General features: G+C 40.0%; 3 protein-coding genes across 3 annotated transcripts in view; 1 reads left to right on the top strand and 2 right to left on the bottom strand.

Annotated features, from left to right (window-relative positions):
- The window catches only part of LOC131224750 (mitogen-activated protein kinase kinase kinase YODA-like), a 98,156-nt gene that overhangs the window by 37,958 nt on the left and 47,341 nt on the right, over positions 1–12,857 (top strand). The gene's annotated exons all lie outside the window — the stretch shown is intronic.
- On the bottom strand, positions 1,831–4,152 carry LOC131224751 (receptor-like protein EIX2). Its single transcript, XM_058220087.1, has one exon. It carries the CDS (start codon positions 4,142–4,144, stop codon positions 1,889–1,891), a length of 2,256 nt encoding a protein of 751 aa, XP_058076070.1. The 5' UTR covers positions 4,145–4,152; the 3' UTR covers positions 1,831–1,888.
- On the bottom strand, positions 4,152–5,304 carry LOC131225093 (receptor-like protein EIX1). Its single transcript, XM_058220514.1, has 2 exons — positions 4,982–5,304; positions 4,152–4,948 (listed from the first exon to the last, which is right to left on the bottom strand). Exons 1-2 carry the CDS (start codon positions 5,238–5,240, stop codon positions 4,152–4,154), a joined length of 1,056 nt encoding a protein of 351 aa, XP_058076497.1. The 5' UTR covers positions 5,241–5,304.

The raw sequence follows: 12,857 nt of genomic DNA, 5'->3' as shown, positions 1-12,857 counted from the left end.
TTGTGTGAATGGTCTTTGACTATCTATACTGAAGCTACTGTTCAAATGGGTATATTTACTGAATAAGTGTGATGTTTGCATGGTAAACCATGAAATGTGCAGTGGACCTAATGAGCAGTCTGTATGAATGGGTTAAGACTGTCGAAGGGGGTCCTTAAACCAGGACCACTTGTACTTAGGCTTGTTTGGCTTCAATTGTGTTTGATTAGCCACTTTATTTATTTTTTTAAAATAATAATAATAATTTGTGGCACACAAAAAATTGAAGATCTCTTGTTGAATGGTTTGTTAATTGCACATGGGTGCACTACCATACATCACATGGCCATTGTGGTGTGTGGGTCTGAGATCAATGGTTCAAATCTTTTGAAGGATGCAACCCCTGAGGGGAAACCCGCCAAGCCGTGTCAATGGACCCCTGACTCGAGCCAGTTTCGGCTAAAATCAAAACCGAACCAGTTGGTCCCAGTAGTTGGCCTTAAAACTCTAATAGAAGCCCATAGATTGGTAGTAATGGAGAATCTTTCCTAAATACAAACTTGGCAAAAAGGGCTTGGGCTATCATATAAGTATTCTAACTTCTTAATGATGGTGAACCGTGTAGGGAGTCTACACTCGAGCCATGGTTCAACCAACATTTTGACCATATATAGGGACGCATTTTTTATGGAGCATTTCTTGCAAACCACTGTGACAAACCAATCGCAACCCATTTGGTGGTTCTGAAAAGGGCCGTTGAAAGTAAAATAGCTTGTGGTTTAAATTCTATGGCCAAAATTTGGTACTTAACAGTCATAAGGTGATGGCCACACATGTATAGGTGGGTCTCGTTACAGATTATTGGACAATCAAGTCAGTCCACTAATCAAGTGCCAGAGTGGGCCCACCATGAAATGTTATCTGGCTCAAAATTCAAGCCAAATGCAGGTGTGCAGGACTACTTAAAGCGATGGGTGGCCAACAATCTCACACACCAGGTGTGACTCCACCAAATGAGTGGATTGACAAAGAGATCTTCAGGATGGTTCTCATCATTTGAGCCGTGGAAAAGGTGGGCCCCGTCATGAAATATCGTTTGGTGTCGTATAAACTGAATTCAGATATGCAAGACCACTTAAAATTAGTAATGGGTGGCGAACAATCTCGCAAACCAAACTCTACAAATAATAATGTATAGTTCCAACTTGCCAAACTTTGGGAAGTGTCCCACTCTCTATGTGGCTTTGCCCAAAAAATTAAGCCAACGGAATTATTAGGTGGGTCACTGATGCAGGGATGACCGTTGGGTAAGTTGGCTAAAGTAGATTGTCCTACCCAAAAATCTTATGTGGTACATTGAGTAACTCATTCTAGTTTGCGAGATATGACTGTTTTAGGGTTCTTATGGTCTTGATGACTTCCGCCTCTGATTGGGCCTTCTTTGGTCCATCTTGGACATGAAAGTGTTCGCGACCCGCTCTACATCAGTCACTTCCATACATTGAATATGGACCATCACTCATTAGGTGGTTTCTTACATTGAATATAGACCATCGACTAATCTTAGTAATCAAATGTTTTTCTTACAGGTGTGTTCTGATCAATGAGTAGAGCAGCTAACACGTATAAAATAAAAATATTTATTATTATTATATTTTTGCAGAAAGGTGGGAGCACACCACCTGTAATTTTATTGATACTTGAAAATTATATACATAAGAGGGGAAAATACTGGCCAATCCCCTCCCTAAATTCTAATTACTAAGCATTCTATTACAATTCTTATAAAAAGTACTAACAAAAAAAAGAAAAAAGAAAAAAAAAGGACCACCACTGTAAAGCTTTCAGAACTAGGTAGCAAACAATTATTCATTATTCATGACCTTCGTTTCCAAGTAACTTCTTCAATCTAACATCTTGCAAAGCGACAGCTGTCGAGAAGTCTTTCTTTCATCTCATCAACGAAACAGTAATAGGCAATCCTCCAAGCTCTCTTGAGCACTAAAACGCCACAGAAGGCCCAAAACCCCACAGCAAATCCTGGTCCCAACGCAGAGTAAAACCAAACCATTTCATGCGCTCCATCATCTTTTTTTACATCACCACCAACAGGCATTGGACTTTGAGATGTCTCATCACTATCACACTTATCTGGAAGAGGAGGTCCACAGAGATTGTTGTTGCCCATATAAATAGAAGGATCTTGAAATGTTTGGAGCTGATTTCCGGATGGAATTTTTCCCGACAAGTTGTTATTCGACAAGTTCAAGTAACTTAGAAAAGTTAAATTTGACATGCTCGGAGGAATTGTACATGAAAGCTGATTTTTGGATAAATCAAGAGACTCTAGCAATGCCAATTTACCAATCTTGTCTGGGATCTTTCCGGTCAAGTGGTTTCCAGATAAGTTTAAGAAACGCAGTCCCAAAAGACTTGTGAGTCCTTCAGGAATCTCTCCAGATAAGTTATTGCTTGAAAGGTCCATGCATGTAACCAGTGAAATTATTCTTGTGTATTCAAGCGTTTGCCCCTTTGTCGACACAACCAAGTGTTCCTCGTAATAAGATTCTGTTCCATTTAATGGAAAGTTGTTTGTCTTCTGCTCATTCTTCATGGCCGCGAGATTCTGAAGACTTTGAGGAATTGAACCAGATAAACAATTTTGTCCCAAATCAAGGACCTGAAGAGAAGTTATGTTTAACAATTGTGGTGGGATGTTGCCAGTAAACATATTGGATCGTAAATTCAGAATTCTTAAAATCGGGAAGCTTTTGCCAATCCAAGTGGGAATATGACCTGAGAAATTGTTCTGTCCGAGGTCGAGAGTCTCCAAAAGAGTACAATTCTTCAAAGTTGAAGGAACTTTTCCTGATAGGCTATTGTTGCTCAAGTGCATTGTTTGAAGTTGATATAGCAGACCCAAAGATGTGGGAATTCTTCCTGATAAATGGTTCTTGCTCAAATCAAGTACCTGGAGGTCCACACAATCACCCAATCTTAATGGGATGGTGCTACTTATTTTGTTTTGGGAAAGATCAAGGACAACAAGAGACTTCAATTTGCCTATGGATGACGGAATTATGCCACTTATTTTGTTATGGGAAAGATCAAGGATAGAAAGAAACATCATTTTGCCTATGGATGAGGGAATTATGCCACTGATTTGGTTACCTCTGGCAGAAAAGACTTGTAAATAGTGCATTGTGGATGTAAAATTGGGTGGGATTGGCTCAGAAAATTGATTGTTGGAGAGATCAAGTACGTCAGCTCCATTCAATATGCAAGGTATGGGACCACTGAAATGATTCGAATTCAAATCAATGCGGGGATCAAATATCATTTTTAGAGGGTTGGGCAATTGGCCAGAAATCTCGTTATTTGAGAGGTTTAGTGAAGAAAGTTGGGGTGTTAAATCCCAAAACCAGGTGGGGATGATGCCAGAGATGGATGTGTTAGAGAGATCCAAGCGCACTATATGTTTTTGTGATTGTAGCCAGGGAGGAAATTGAGGACCTAAATGACAAGATTGTAGAAAAATGATAGAAAGCTGAAATGGAGGGACCCAATGAGGGTGTAGATTGAAAGCCAAAGAATTAAAAGACAAATCTAACTCGTCCAACTTTTTGAGGTTTTCAAAATGAGTTTCAGACACGTTTCCTGTCAAGGAGTTGTAAGAGAGGTCAAGACTAGACAAGTTAGAAAGTTGTCCTAAAGTTGTTGGGATATTCCCATTCAACTGATTGCTATTGAGATCTAGAACTTGCAAGGAAGACAATCCTCCAAGAGCTGCAGGGATACTCCCATTCAACTGATTGCCACTGAGATCTAAAGATTGCAAGGAAGACAATCCTCCAAGAGCTGCAGGGATACTCCCATTCAACTGATTGCCACTGAGATATAAATATTGCAAGGAAGACAATCCTCCAAGAGCTGCAGGGATACTCCCATTCAACTGATTCTCACTGAGATCTAAAGATTGCAAGGAAGACAATCCTCCAAGAGCTGCAGGGATACTCCCATTCAACTGATTGCCACTGAGATCTAAAGATTGCAAGGAAGACAATCCTCCAAGAGCTACAGGGATTGGTCCCAGCATGCAACCTTTGAGTAAAAGGTTCTTTAGATTTTTTAGTTCATTGAACCATTCAGGAATGGGCGCATTCATTTGGTATTCATTTAGTTATGGCTCTTGGAATGCAACCTCTTATATTCTCATTGAATGAGAAAGAGAGAGACTTGAGTGATGTGATATTCCAAATAGAATTGGAGATTCCTCCATGCAGCTCACTCAAATATAGATCAAGTAGCTTCAGTTTACTCCAACTGCCTTCAGGGAGTTGTGAACAGTTAGGACAGAGATATCCTCCCAGCTGCAACTCTTCCAAGTTGGGAAGTTGTGAAAATTGGTAAGGAACTGGACCATCAAAATTGTTAGATGAGAGATTTAAAGACACAAGAGCACTAATGTTACCTATCCACTTTGGAATTCTAGAGTTGAAGTCATTCCAAGAGAGATGAAGGACACGGAGAGATGTGAAATTAACAGAAGCAAGAGTTGGAGAAATATATGAAAGACCACAAAATTGTAAGCGTAGCTCAACGAGGGAAGGACACTTGTTCATTACGTGCACCCAATCATGGCTTGCCATGGAAAGGTTCACATCAGGCATGTCGAGATACTTGAGAGATGTTAGGTTTGTCAACCACCACAGGTTTTTGGCACTCAGTAGGTAGTCGGGGTACTTATATGAAGAAAGCTTCAAGGAAATGAGGTGAGAGAGGTTTCCAAGCTGATGAGGGATTCTCCCACTGAACCCTGCATATGACAAGTTCAAATGCCTCAACTCCTTCATGGAACCCAAAAACTCTGGAATTGGGATACCATAAAAAGCATTGTAGCTCAAGTCCAACAACTGAAGATGCTTCAGTTCAACCACAGCTGGATCAATTCTGCCACTTAGACTCAAAGCTGGATCCATAAAACCTCCATTATCCAAATAACTGTTGTTATAAGTGTGGAGGTCGAGTTTAAGAACAAACCCAGTTATGTTGTGGCAGGTAATTCCTCTCCATTTGCAGCAGTCTGAGGCTTCATCATCCCAAGAAGAGAGAATATTGTGGCGGTCGTTGAGAGCCTTCCGAAAAGTGATAAGAGCTTTTCTCTCGGAATCCAAGCAACTACCGCTCACCTTCCAATATCCTCCACAGTATATCAGCATATTTAAAAGAAAGAGGAAAATAAGAAACCCACTTCTCTCCATTCCTTCTCTCTCAGCTGCAGAAAAAGGAATGAAAATTAGCTTCCTTGCTCACTTCTTTCTCTGCTCTCCTTGATTTATAAGCTTTGAAGACCCTATCCACCCATCATGCTAGTTAACCACCATTTTCTCCAAACACTAATCAAGCAATCCTAACCATCCACTTCAAATCGTTGAAAAGTCATAATGGTGGTGAACCATCAGATGAAAGTTCGCTTCTTTGCTAATTTCTCCCTTCTCATCCTTCATTTATAGGATTGTGACGTCCACAACCGGAACCAGGACACGTGGCCCACGGGTCACCATGGAATCCGAGGCTATACTGCACCACTATGATATGAGAGTTCACCACCATTTTCTCGGGGCTCAATTAGGTGCGGCCCAATTTTAAAAGGTTGAAAAGTCATAATGGTGGTGATCCATCAAATGAGTGTTGCCTATAGTATTAGGTACGGAGTGCGAATGCCGGAAGCGGATTGGCTGGTGTACCACACACCACTGGTGTATTGACGTCAGCAAGTTCTGTGAGTCCATCATGAGTTATGTGTTATATCCAAACCGTCCATATAATTGGAGATGTCTTCTTCAGGCTTCATTCGAAAAGTAAGATAGATGTAAGTATCAAGTGGATCACACTTACAAAAGGGATTAAATGTCTATAATTGAAACCTTCTTGGGGTAACTGAAATTTTGGATCAATATAATATTTGTTTTTCTTCTTCATCTAGGTTTTCGTGACCTTATGAATGAATTGTTTTGACGGTGAAAATCACTATCCCACTGCTATTAGTGGTGTGGTCCATTTGAACTGTTGATATAATTCATTTTTTAAGCACTCATCTAAAATGATCTCGAAAAATGAATGAACGGTGTTGATATGGTAAATGCATTATTGTGGAGCCCACGTAACTTTGATCTCCTTTGAGCCGTTCGTACAACTCGGAGCACGAGGAGTGTAGCGCTCGTTTTCGCACGACACGTACCCACATCAGCTTTATCGGCTCAAAAATGATCTAAATACAAAACTCAGGTGGGCCGTACGTTAGGAAAATGTGTGTAGGTTAATTCCTACGGTTGAATGCTCGTTATTAAAAAATTTACCATCCAATCTATTAAAAAGTTCCACTGACATTAGAGATGAAAGAAAAAATAAATATCATCTCCGTTTTATATAAACTTTTAAAAAATAAATATCATCTCCGTTTTATATAAACTTTTTTTTGGCCTGAAAAAGATTTTAATGGTTAGTAACCACTGATTCATGTGGTGTGGTCCACCAGAAATTTGTATCTGCTTCATTTTCAGGTTCAGGCTCTAAAATAATCTGGCAAACAACGGATGGCGTGGATATATAATGCATGCATGCGTCAAGGTGGCCCTACGGTCAGGGTCTCACCCACACAGCTGGTTCATGGGTTGGACGGATTCCGTGGTCTCATGGTGTGTTGAGGTGTTAACGTAGCAAAGTTCTGTAACCCTACATGATGTATGTATCATATTCACACCGTCCATCCATTTTTTAAGATCATTTATCTGAATTAGTTTGAAAATGAAGCAGATCCAAAGCTAAAGCAGACCAGACCTCAGAAAGCCGTTGGGACAGTGATGTGCCCACCTAATGTTTATTTCCTATCCATCCTATTTATAAGATCGAACAGACGAGGAGAAAATACAAATATCATCTTGATCCAAACCCCCAACAAGCTTTCAACGGTGGGTGTTCAATTCCCAGTGCTTTTCATATTATGAACCAATCATTTTTGTGTTCATGCCCTAAAATGATCTGGCAAATTAAATGTACAGTGTGGATATAACACATACACTATAGTGGGGCCCACAGAACGTTGCCACGTCAACACATCATGAGTGTGCGGGCCTTAGCATGGGCCCACCTTGATGTATGTATACTATATCCATACCGTTCATTTGTGTTGTTTAAGATTATTTTTTTTTAGTACGAACTAAAAAATGTAGTAGATCTAGTTCTCAGGTGGACCATACCTTAGGGAAACCGTGGTGATTGTTCATAATTAATAGCCCTACTCTACCCCCATCAAAGTATGGTACACCGCAGGAACATGAGTTGGCATTTGGCTGCCGCTGTTGGTGCGTTTTGTGTGGGTGATCCGAGTCGTTTAGTTGGCAGCCTAAATCCTAATAGTTTGAGAAATGGCCCATGGACATCGATTCGAGTTGGAATAGACTATGGGGCCCAAAAAAATTTCAACGGTTTTTGACCCTATCCGAAAAAAGGCTGACTCGATCCGACTCGATATCTCTGATCAAGTTAGACTTGGTTCGGGTCAGTCCAACTAAGATTTGGTTCAAATCGAGTCAAGCCCGCTGGACTCGGTCTCGAGTCGGATCAAGTTTGGGTCAGGGTTTTGACAATACCGGGTCGAGTCAAGTTGGAACTAACTCAGTCCGACTCGACTCGATGCCCACCGTTGGTTCAACATCCACTTTTATTATGGGCCCACTTTTGCAGACTGGACCATTTAGATATTACACATAATGGAAAATCAAACCTTATGAAATTTCTTGGCTTGTGTAGGAGGTTATTACAAATCATAGTAGATGAGTCTACATCAGTAACATCAGCTCATCTTACAAGCCAAGTTGTCTAGACGACTGTGATTTATCATTTAAGTCATAAGTCAAGATGCCACCATTTGGATGGGGCTATGCCCATTTATTGTGATCTTATAGACGGTCATACCATTTAGCATAAACCCAGACTTATTATCATACTCTTTAATAAGCTCAAAGTTTATATTGCACTATAACGTCGGTGGTGTTACTTGTAGGCCCTATACACTGGATAAGGCACAATCAAATAATCAAACCCTGTAGGCCCCACAGTTGATAAGGCGCAATCCAATAATCAAATCCTGTATGTCCTACAATAGATAAGGCACAATCCAATAATCAAACCCTGTAGGCCCCACAGTGGATAAGGCACAATCCAATAATTAAACCCAGGAAAAATGCAAACCACTGCATCGTGGAAAAGTAAAGTCCCTAATCACAGGGAAGTCCTTTCGTGTACAGAGAATAATACATCATGCCTCATGACGGTTCTCAGACTTGGATGACTCCGATGTGACTCATCTGAGTCGACATGGATTCAGTAGCATTTGATTGGTTTAATTTCACAACTCATCCCCTGAGTCACCACCGACTCAGGTGAGTCGAGTCGATTCAGCCTTAACTCAGCGAGTCCCAACTCAACTCAAGAACAAATGAGTTAATCCAATTCCCTAAATTTGTTAACCATATACCCACTGATGTTACAATTGAAATGGAAAAGAAAATATTAAAGACAATTGTTTAGTAGGGCCAGTGATTTTGTTCCAAGTGGCTGGTATGATTTAGGCCATGGGTATGGTGGGCATCCTTTAGATGCCCATTTTTCTAGATATCTCATCAGAAGATCCAAGCCACAAATCTTAACTGAATGTTCAATAATCCTAGCCACCTAATTGAATCTCATCAACTTAACTATTATCTTCCTATTTTAAAACTATTGAGAGAATTATATGATTAAAGTAAATTTGATCCCTGTTCTAAAATGATGCCCATGATCTGTCCTGTGGGAATGGCTATAGATGCATGTCAAGTTATACTAGACTAATAGGATAACATTTAGTCTTGGTGGATCCCTTGTTCTAGCATCAATACCCATCCCTGCTGTGGGCCCATTTTTACATGCTTGGACAGTAGAACATGCAAATCGTGGCATATCAGGACCCTATCACTATTCTTGCAGAGTGTATGAATTTTATACATATATTTGTAAAATAGTCTATATTAGTAAAAACTGTATCTTACAAGCCACGATGTGTGAACGACTGTGATTCAAGTAAAAGTCAAGCAGTCAACATTTGAATGGGCCCAATAATACTTTAGTGACAATGACTATCATTTTCATGGCCCCGAATCACCCAATAATACTTTAGTGTTATCATTGTCATGGTCATGCCCTTTCCAAACGAAGACACACGAAATTCTCCATGAGATCCCGGTGTTTTTTGTATTTTACCATAATACTAGTTAACTTTCATTTTCTCTAAGCACTTACTCATCATACAAGACTATCCAAAAGTTTAAATCTTGGGTCCATACTGTCTCCCTTACATTGATGTCCTGCACAAGTGGCTGTTAGAGGGAGAGACAATATGCTTGTCATTAGTTCTGACACATCAGAAAATGTACACAAAACAGACATTAATTCAAATTAAACGGACTAAATTCTGCAGCCCACCGTGGCAAAATTATAATCTTAAAATCAGATTTTTTGGACAATCCTAACTGTTGATTTCTGAACACTTGTTTTATGATTAGATTTCGACCACTTTGGCTTTTTTTTTTTTTTTTTTTTTCATTTTAAATCGTCTAATAAAAATCCACTATCCGATGATCTAATCAGCTTAATTTTTTCTTCAATGCCAATTTACACACTAGTGTATATCGTAAGCGTCACGGCAGGTATTGAAGTCATTGTCAATTTGTTAAAGGAGGGATGTTACTGAAATGACGGTCTACATTGCACTCCGTGAACTTCACAGTAAAAAATGAAGTCTGCTCAATACGTCAGTGGAGGGTGATGTGACTAAGATGGCTGTGTAAATGGCACTGAACTCAAAATCGTTGTGTCAATTAAGGGATAGGACTGTAATTAGTAATAAGCTGTCTAAATTACTGGCTAATCATGGAGCAGCATATCACACAATCACACCAAAAAAACAAAGGACGACCGTTTGTTTATTAGCCATTAGACTAATGCTTAAAAAGTAAGCAAGAGCAATCCATGCATGCCTAGTTCAGAGGAACCTTGCGTACTTGTTAAGATTTTAGCTAAAGAATGTTGGTCCAGTGAATGAGTTGTTGTAACTCAATCTCAATACTATTCAGATTTGGGGCGTGACTGGGTAAATACCTAATCATGAAACTTATCATTTGGACTACCAAGTACTTAAATTGTACTTTATATCTTTTTTTTTCCCCTTAAAGATAGACCATTGGTTTCAGCCAATGGAAACTGATCAGTGTTTTTTCTTTTGTATTTTACCATAATACTAAGCAACCACCATTTTCTTGAAGTACTTAGAAGTCACATAAAATTAACTATCCGAACTCCAAATTTTGGGGAATCAAGCAATCAGTGTACCACCTTATGACGCGTGGAATGACGTAGTAAATGTAGACTAGAAAAGTCATGGGCTATCCCGGTCTGGTCCTCAGGCCCAAGACATACAGTCTCCTCAAGCCTCATGTCTGTACAACTTAGGGGGCATGCCTTCATGATCCAAGCCGCTGATCTTAATGAAAAAGGTAATGCATGAAGATTCCCCGAAACAATCCTACTTGCAGGGAATAGATGCACAAGTCTCAACCAACCCGTGGATGCGGGCCCAACTTGATTAATGCACTGTCTATCCACATGGTTCATCCATTTTCCAGCTCATTGTGTGTGGTGATTGAATGCCCATAAGTAAAAAGCCCCAGGGCTTACCATAATATTTTCACAATATTTATTTGCCATCCAACCTGCTGATAAGGTCACATATAAATTGATGAAAGAAGAACAAATATCAGCTAGATACAGAACTTTTGAGTCCATGCACAGGAAGCTTTTAATGGTTAATCACCGTTGTTTTCAATGGCATGGCCCACCCTAGATTTGGACCTTTTTTTTTAAAATTTTTGGGCTCATGTCCAAAATGGCCTATCAAAACGGATGAATGGTGTGGGTATACAATAAATGCATCAAAATGGGCTCGGTGGTTGGGGGAAGCCAATGGGCTGGTGTACCACATACCACCTGGTTTGTTGACGTCACCAAGTTCTGTGGGTCCCATCATGAGATATGAGTTATATCCAAACTGTTTGCCCAATTTTTGAGTTCATTGTAAGGCTTGATCCAAAAAATAAGATAGATCCAAAAATCAATTGAACCACACTGTAAAAAGCAGCGGGGATTGAATGCCTACCATTGAAACCTTTTTGGGTGTCATAGAAACTTTGGATCAATATGAAATTTGTTTTCCACCTTCATCCAGACATGTGTGACCTCATGAACAATTGAATGAAAAATAAACGTTATGGTGCGGCAAGAGCCATTGTATCCACTACTATTTGTGGTGCACTTGAGCCTTTGAAATGAATCATGTTCTAAGGAAGAACTATGATGATCTCGAAAAATTGATGAACGGTGTAGATACGATAAATAGATCACTGTGGCGCATGTAACTTTGATCTCCTTTTAACCGTTAGTGCAACTCGAAGCTCGAGGAGCTAGCATCAGCGCTAGTCTGTCTTTCGCAAGACACGTGCCCACAACAGGTAGGTTGGTGGTGTGTAGTACACGGACGCGGATTTCCTGCGAAAGGCTTTCGCAGGAAGTTCCTGCGCTGGGATGTTAAGTGGGGTCCACCGTGATGTTTGTGATAAATCCAGCAGTTGAGTTTTAAATCCATGTAATTTTTGATATAATGACCTATAATGATCTCCTAAAACGAATGGACGGGATGGATTTATCACAAACATCACGGTGGACCCCACTTAGCATCCCAGCGCAGGAACTTCCTGCGAAAGCCTTTCGCAGGAAATCCCCGTCCGTAGTACACCAGCCAATCCGCTGCCGTGGCTGGGGCCTCACCTTGTTGGGCGGGAAACAGATTGTCTACGCACCCTGGCATCAGCCCGGTGGCCGGTGGTCGGTGCTCTGTGTGCCCACCATGATGTATATGTTTCATCCATTCTGTTCTTCCATTTTTACGGATCATTTTAGGACTTAAAAAAAAAAGAGAGGAATATAAATCTCAGGGGGACCACACCACAGGAAAACAATAGTGATTGGATATCCACCATTAAAATACTCCTAAGGCCTACTGTAATCCAATCTGTTGAATAGGTCATACAGACCGAGATGAAGGGAAAAACAAAGATCAGCTTGATCCAAAACTTTCATGGCCCCAAAAAGTTTTTAATGGTCGACTTTCATTCAACACTATTTCCTGTAATGTGGTCCACTTGAGATTTGGATATACCTCGTTTTTGGTCTCATATCATAAAATGATCTGAAACAATATATGAACGGCATAGATGAAACACATACATCATGGTGGGGCCCACAGAACACCGACCATCAGCAATTGGCAGGTGGCAGGGTGAGAAGCCAATCCATTTCCTGTTGGGTGAGGCGGAGGTCGCATCCAAGATTTAGCTTGAAGAGCATAGAGTTGTTGGAACGAATTTACCTATGGTTCAGATATAGCTTCCAAAGTTCTTCGGCCAGGTGTGGCCCATCCATGAACTGTGGAATTATATGATACTCAGGCTGCCTATGATGCTTTGTACACGGGCACTTAGATATTATATATGTTGTGTGCAATAATTCAGATATCCATATTCTCACAAACATATGACATATTTATACATTTATGACACTTGTTTAAGATATGATCAATTCCATACATATAAAATCAGGCAAATATTTTCACTAGGTGGGCAGCACATGACATAATATAAATCTATAAAATTTTCAATCTCTTAATCATTTATTATTATTATTATTATTATTATTATTATCATTTTTACGGCTAGCCTATTGGATAG

Source organism: Magnolia sinica, chromosome 14 (assembly GCF_029962835.1).
Source record: "Magnolia sinica isolate HGM2019 chromosome 14, MsV1, whole genome shotgun sequence".
Classification (NCBI taxonomy): Eukaryota; Viridiplantae; Streptophyta; class Magnoliopsida; order Magnoliales; family Magnoliaceae; genus Magnolia; species Magnolia sinica.
The sequence above is the reverse complement of the archived record's forward strand: the minus strand, read 5'-3'. Positions and strand labels throughout refer to the sequence as shown.

What these genes read in the sequence shown, in the direction of transcription:
- LOC131224751 (XM_058220087.1), bottom strand. Translation starts at nt 4,144, where the DNA reads ATGAATGCGCCCATTCCTGAATGGTTCAATGAACTAAAAAATCTAAAG.
- LOC131225093 (XM_058220514.1), bottom strand. Translation starts at nt 5,240, where the DNA reads ATGGAGAGAAGTGGGTTTCTTATTTTCCTCTTTCTTTTAAATATGCTG. An exon ending in CCTCCACACTTATAACAACA is followed by an intron (nt 4,949 to 4,981) that starts GTTATTTGGATA and finishes TTATGGATCCAG; the next exon opens with CTTTGAGTCTAAGTGGCAGA.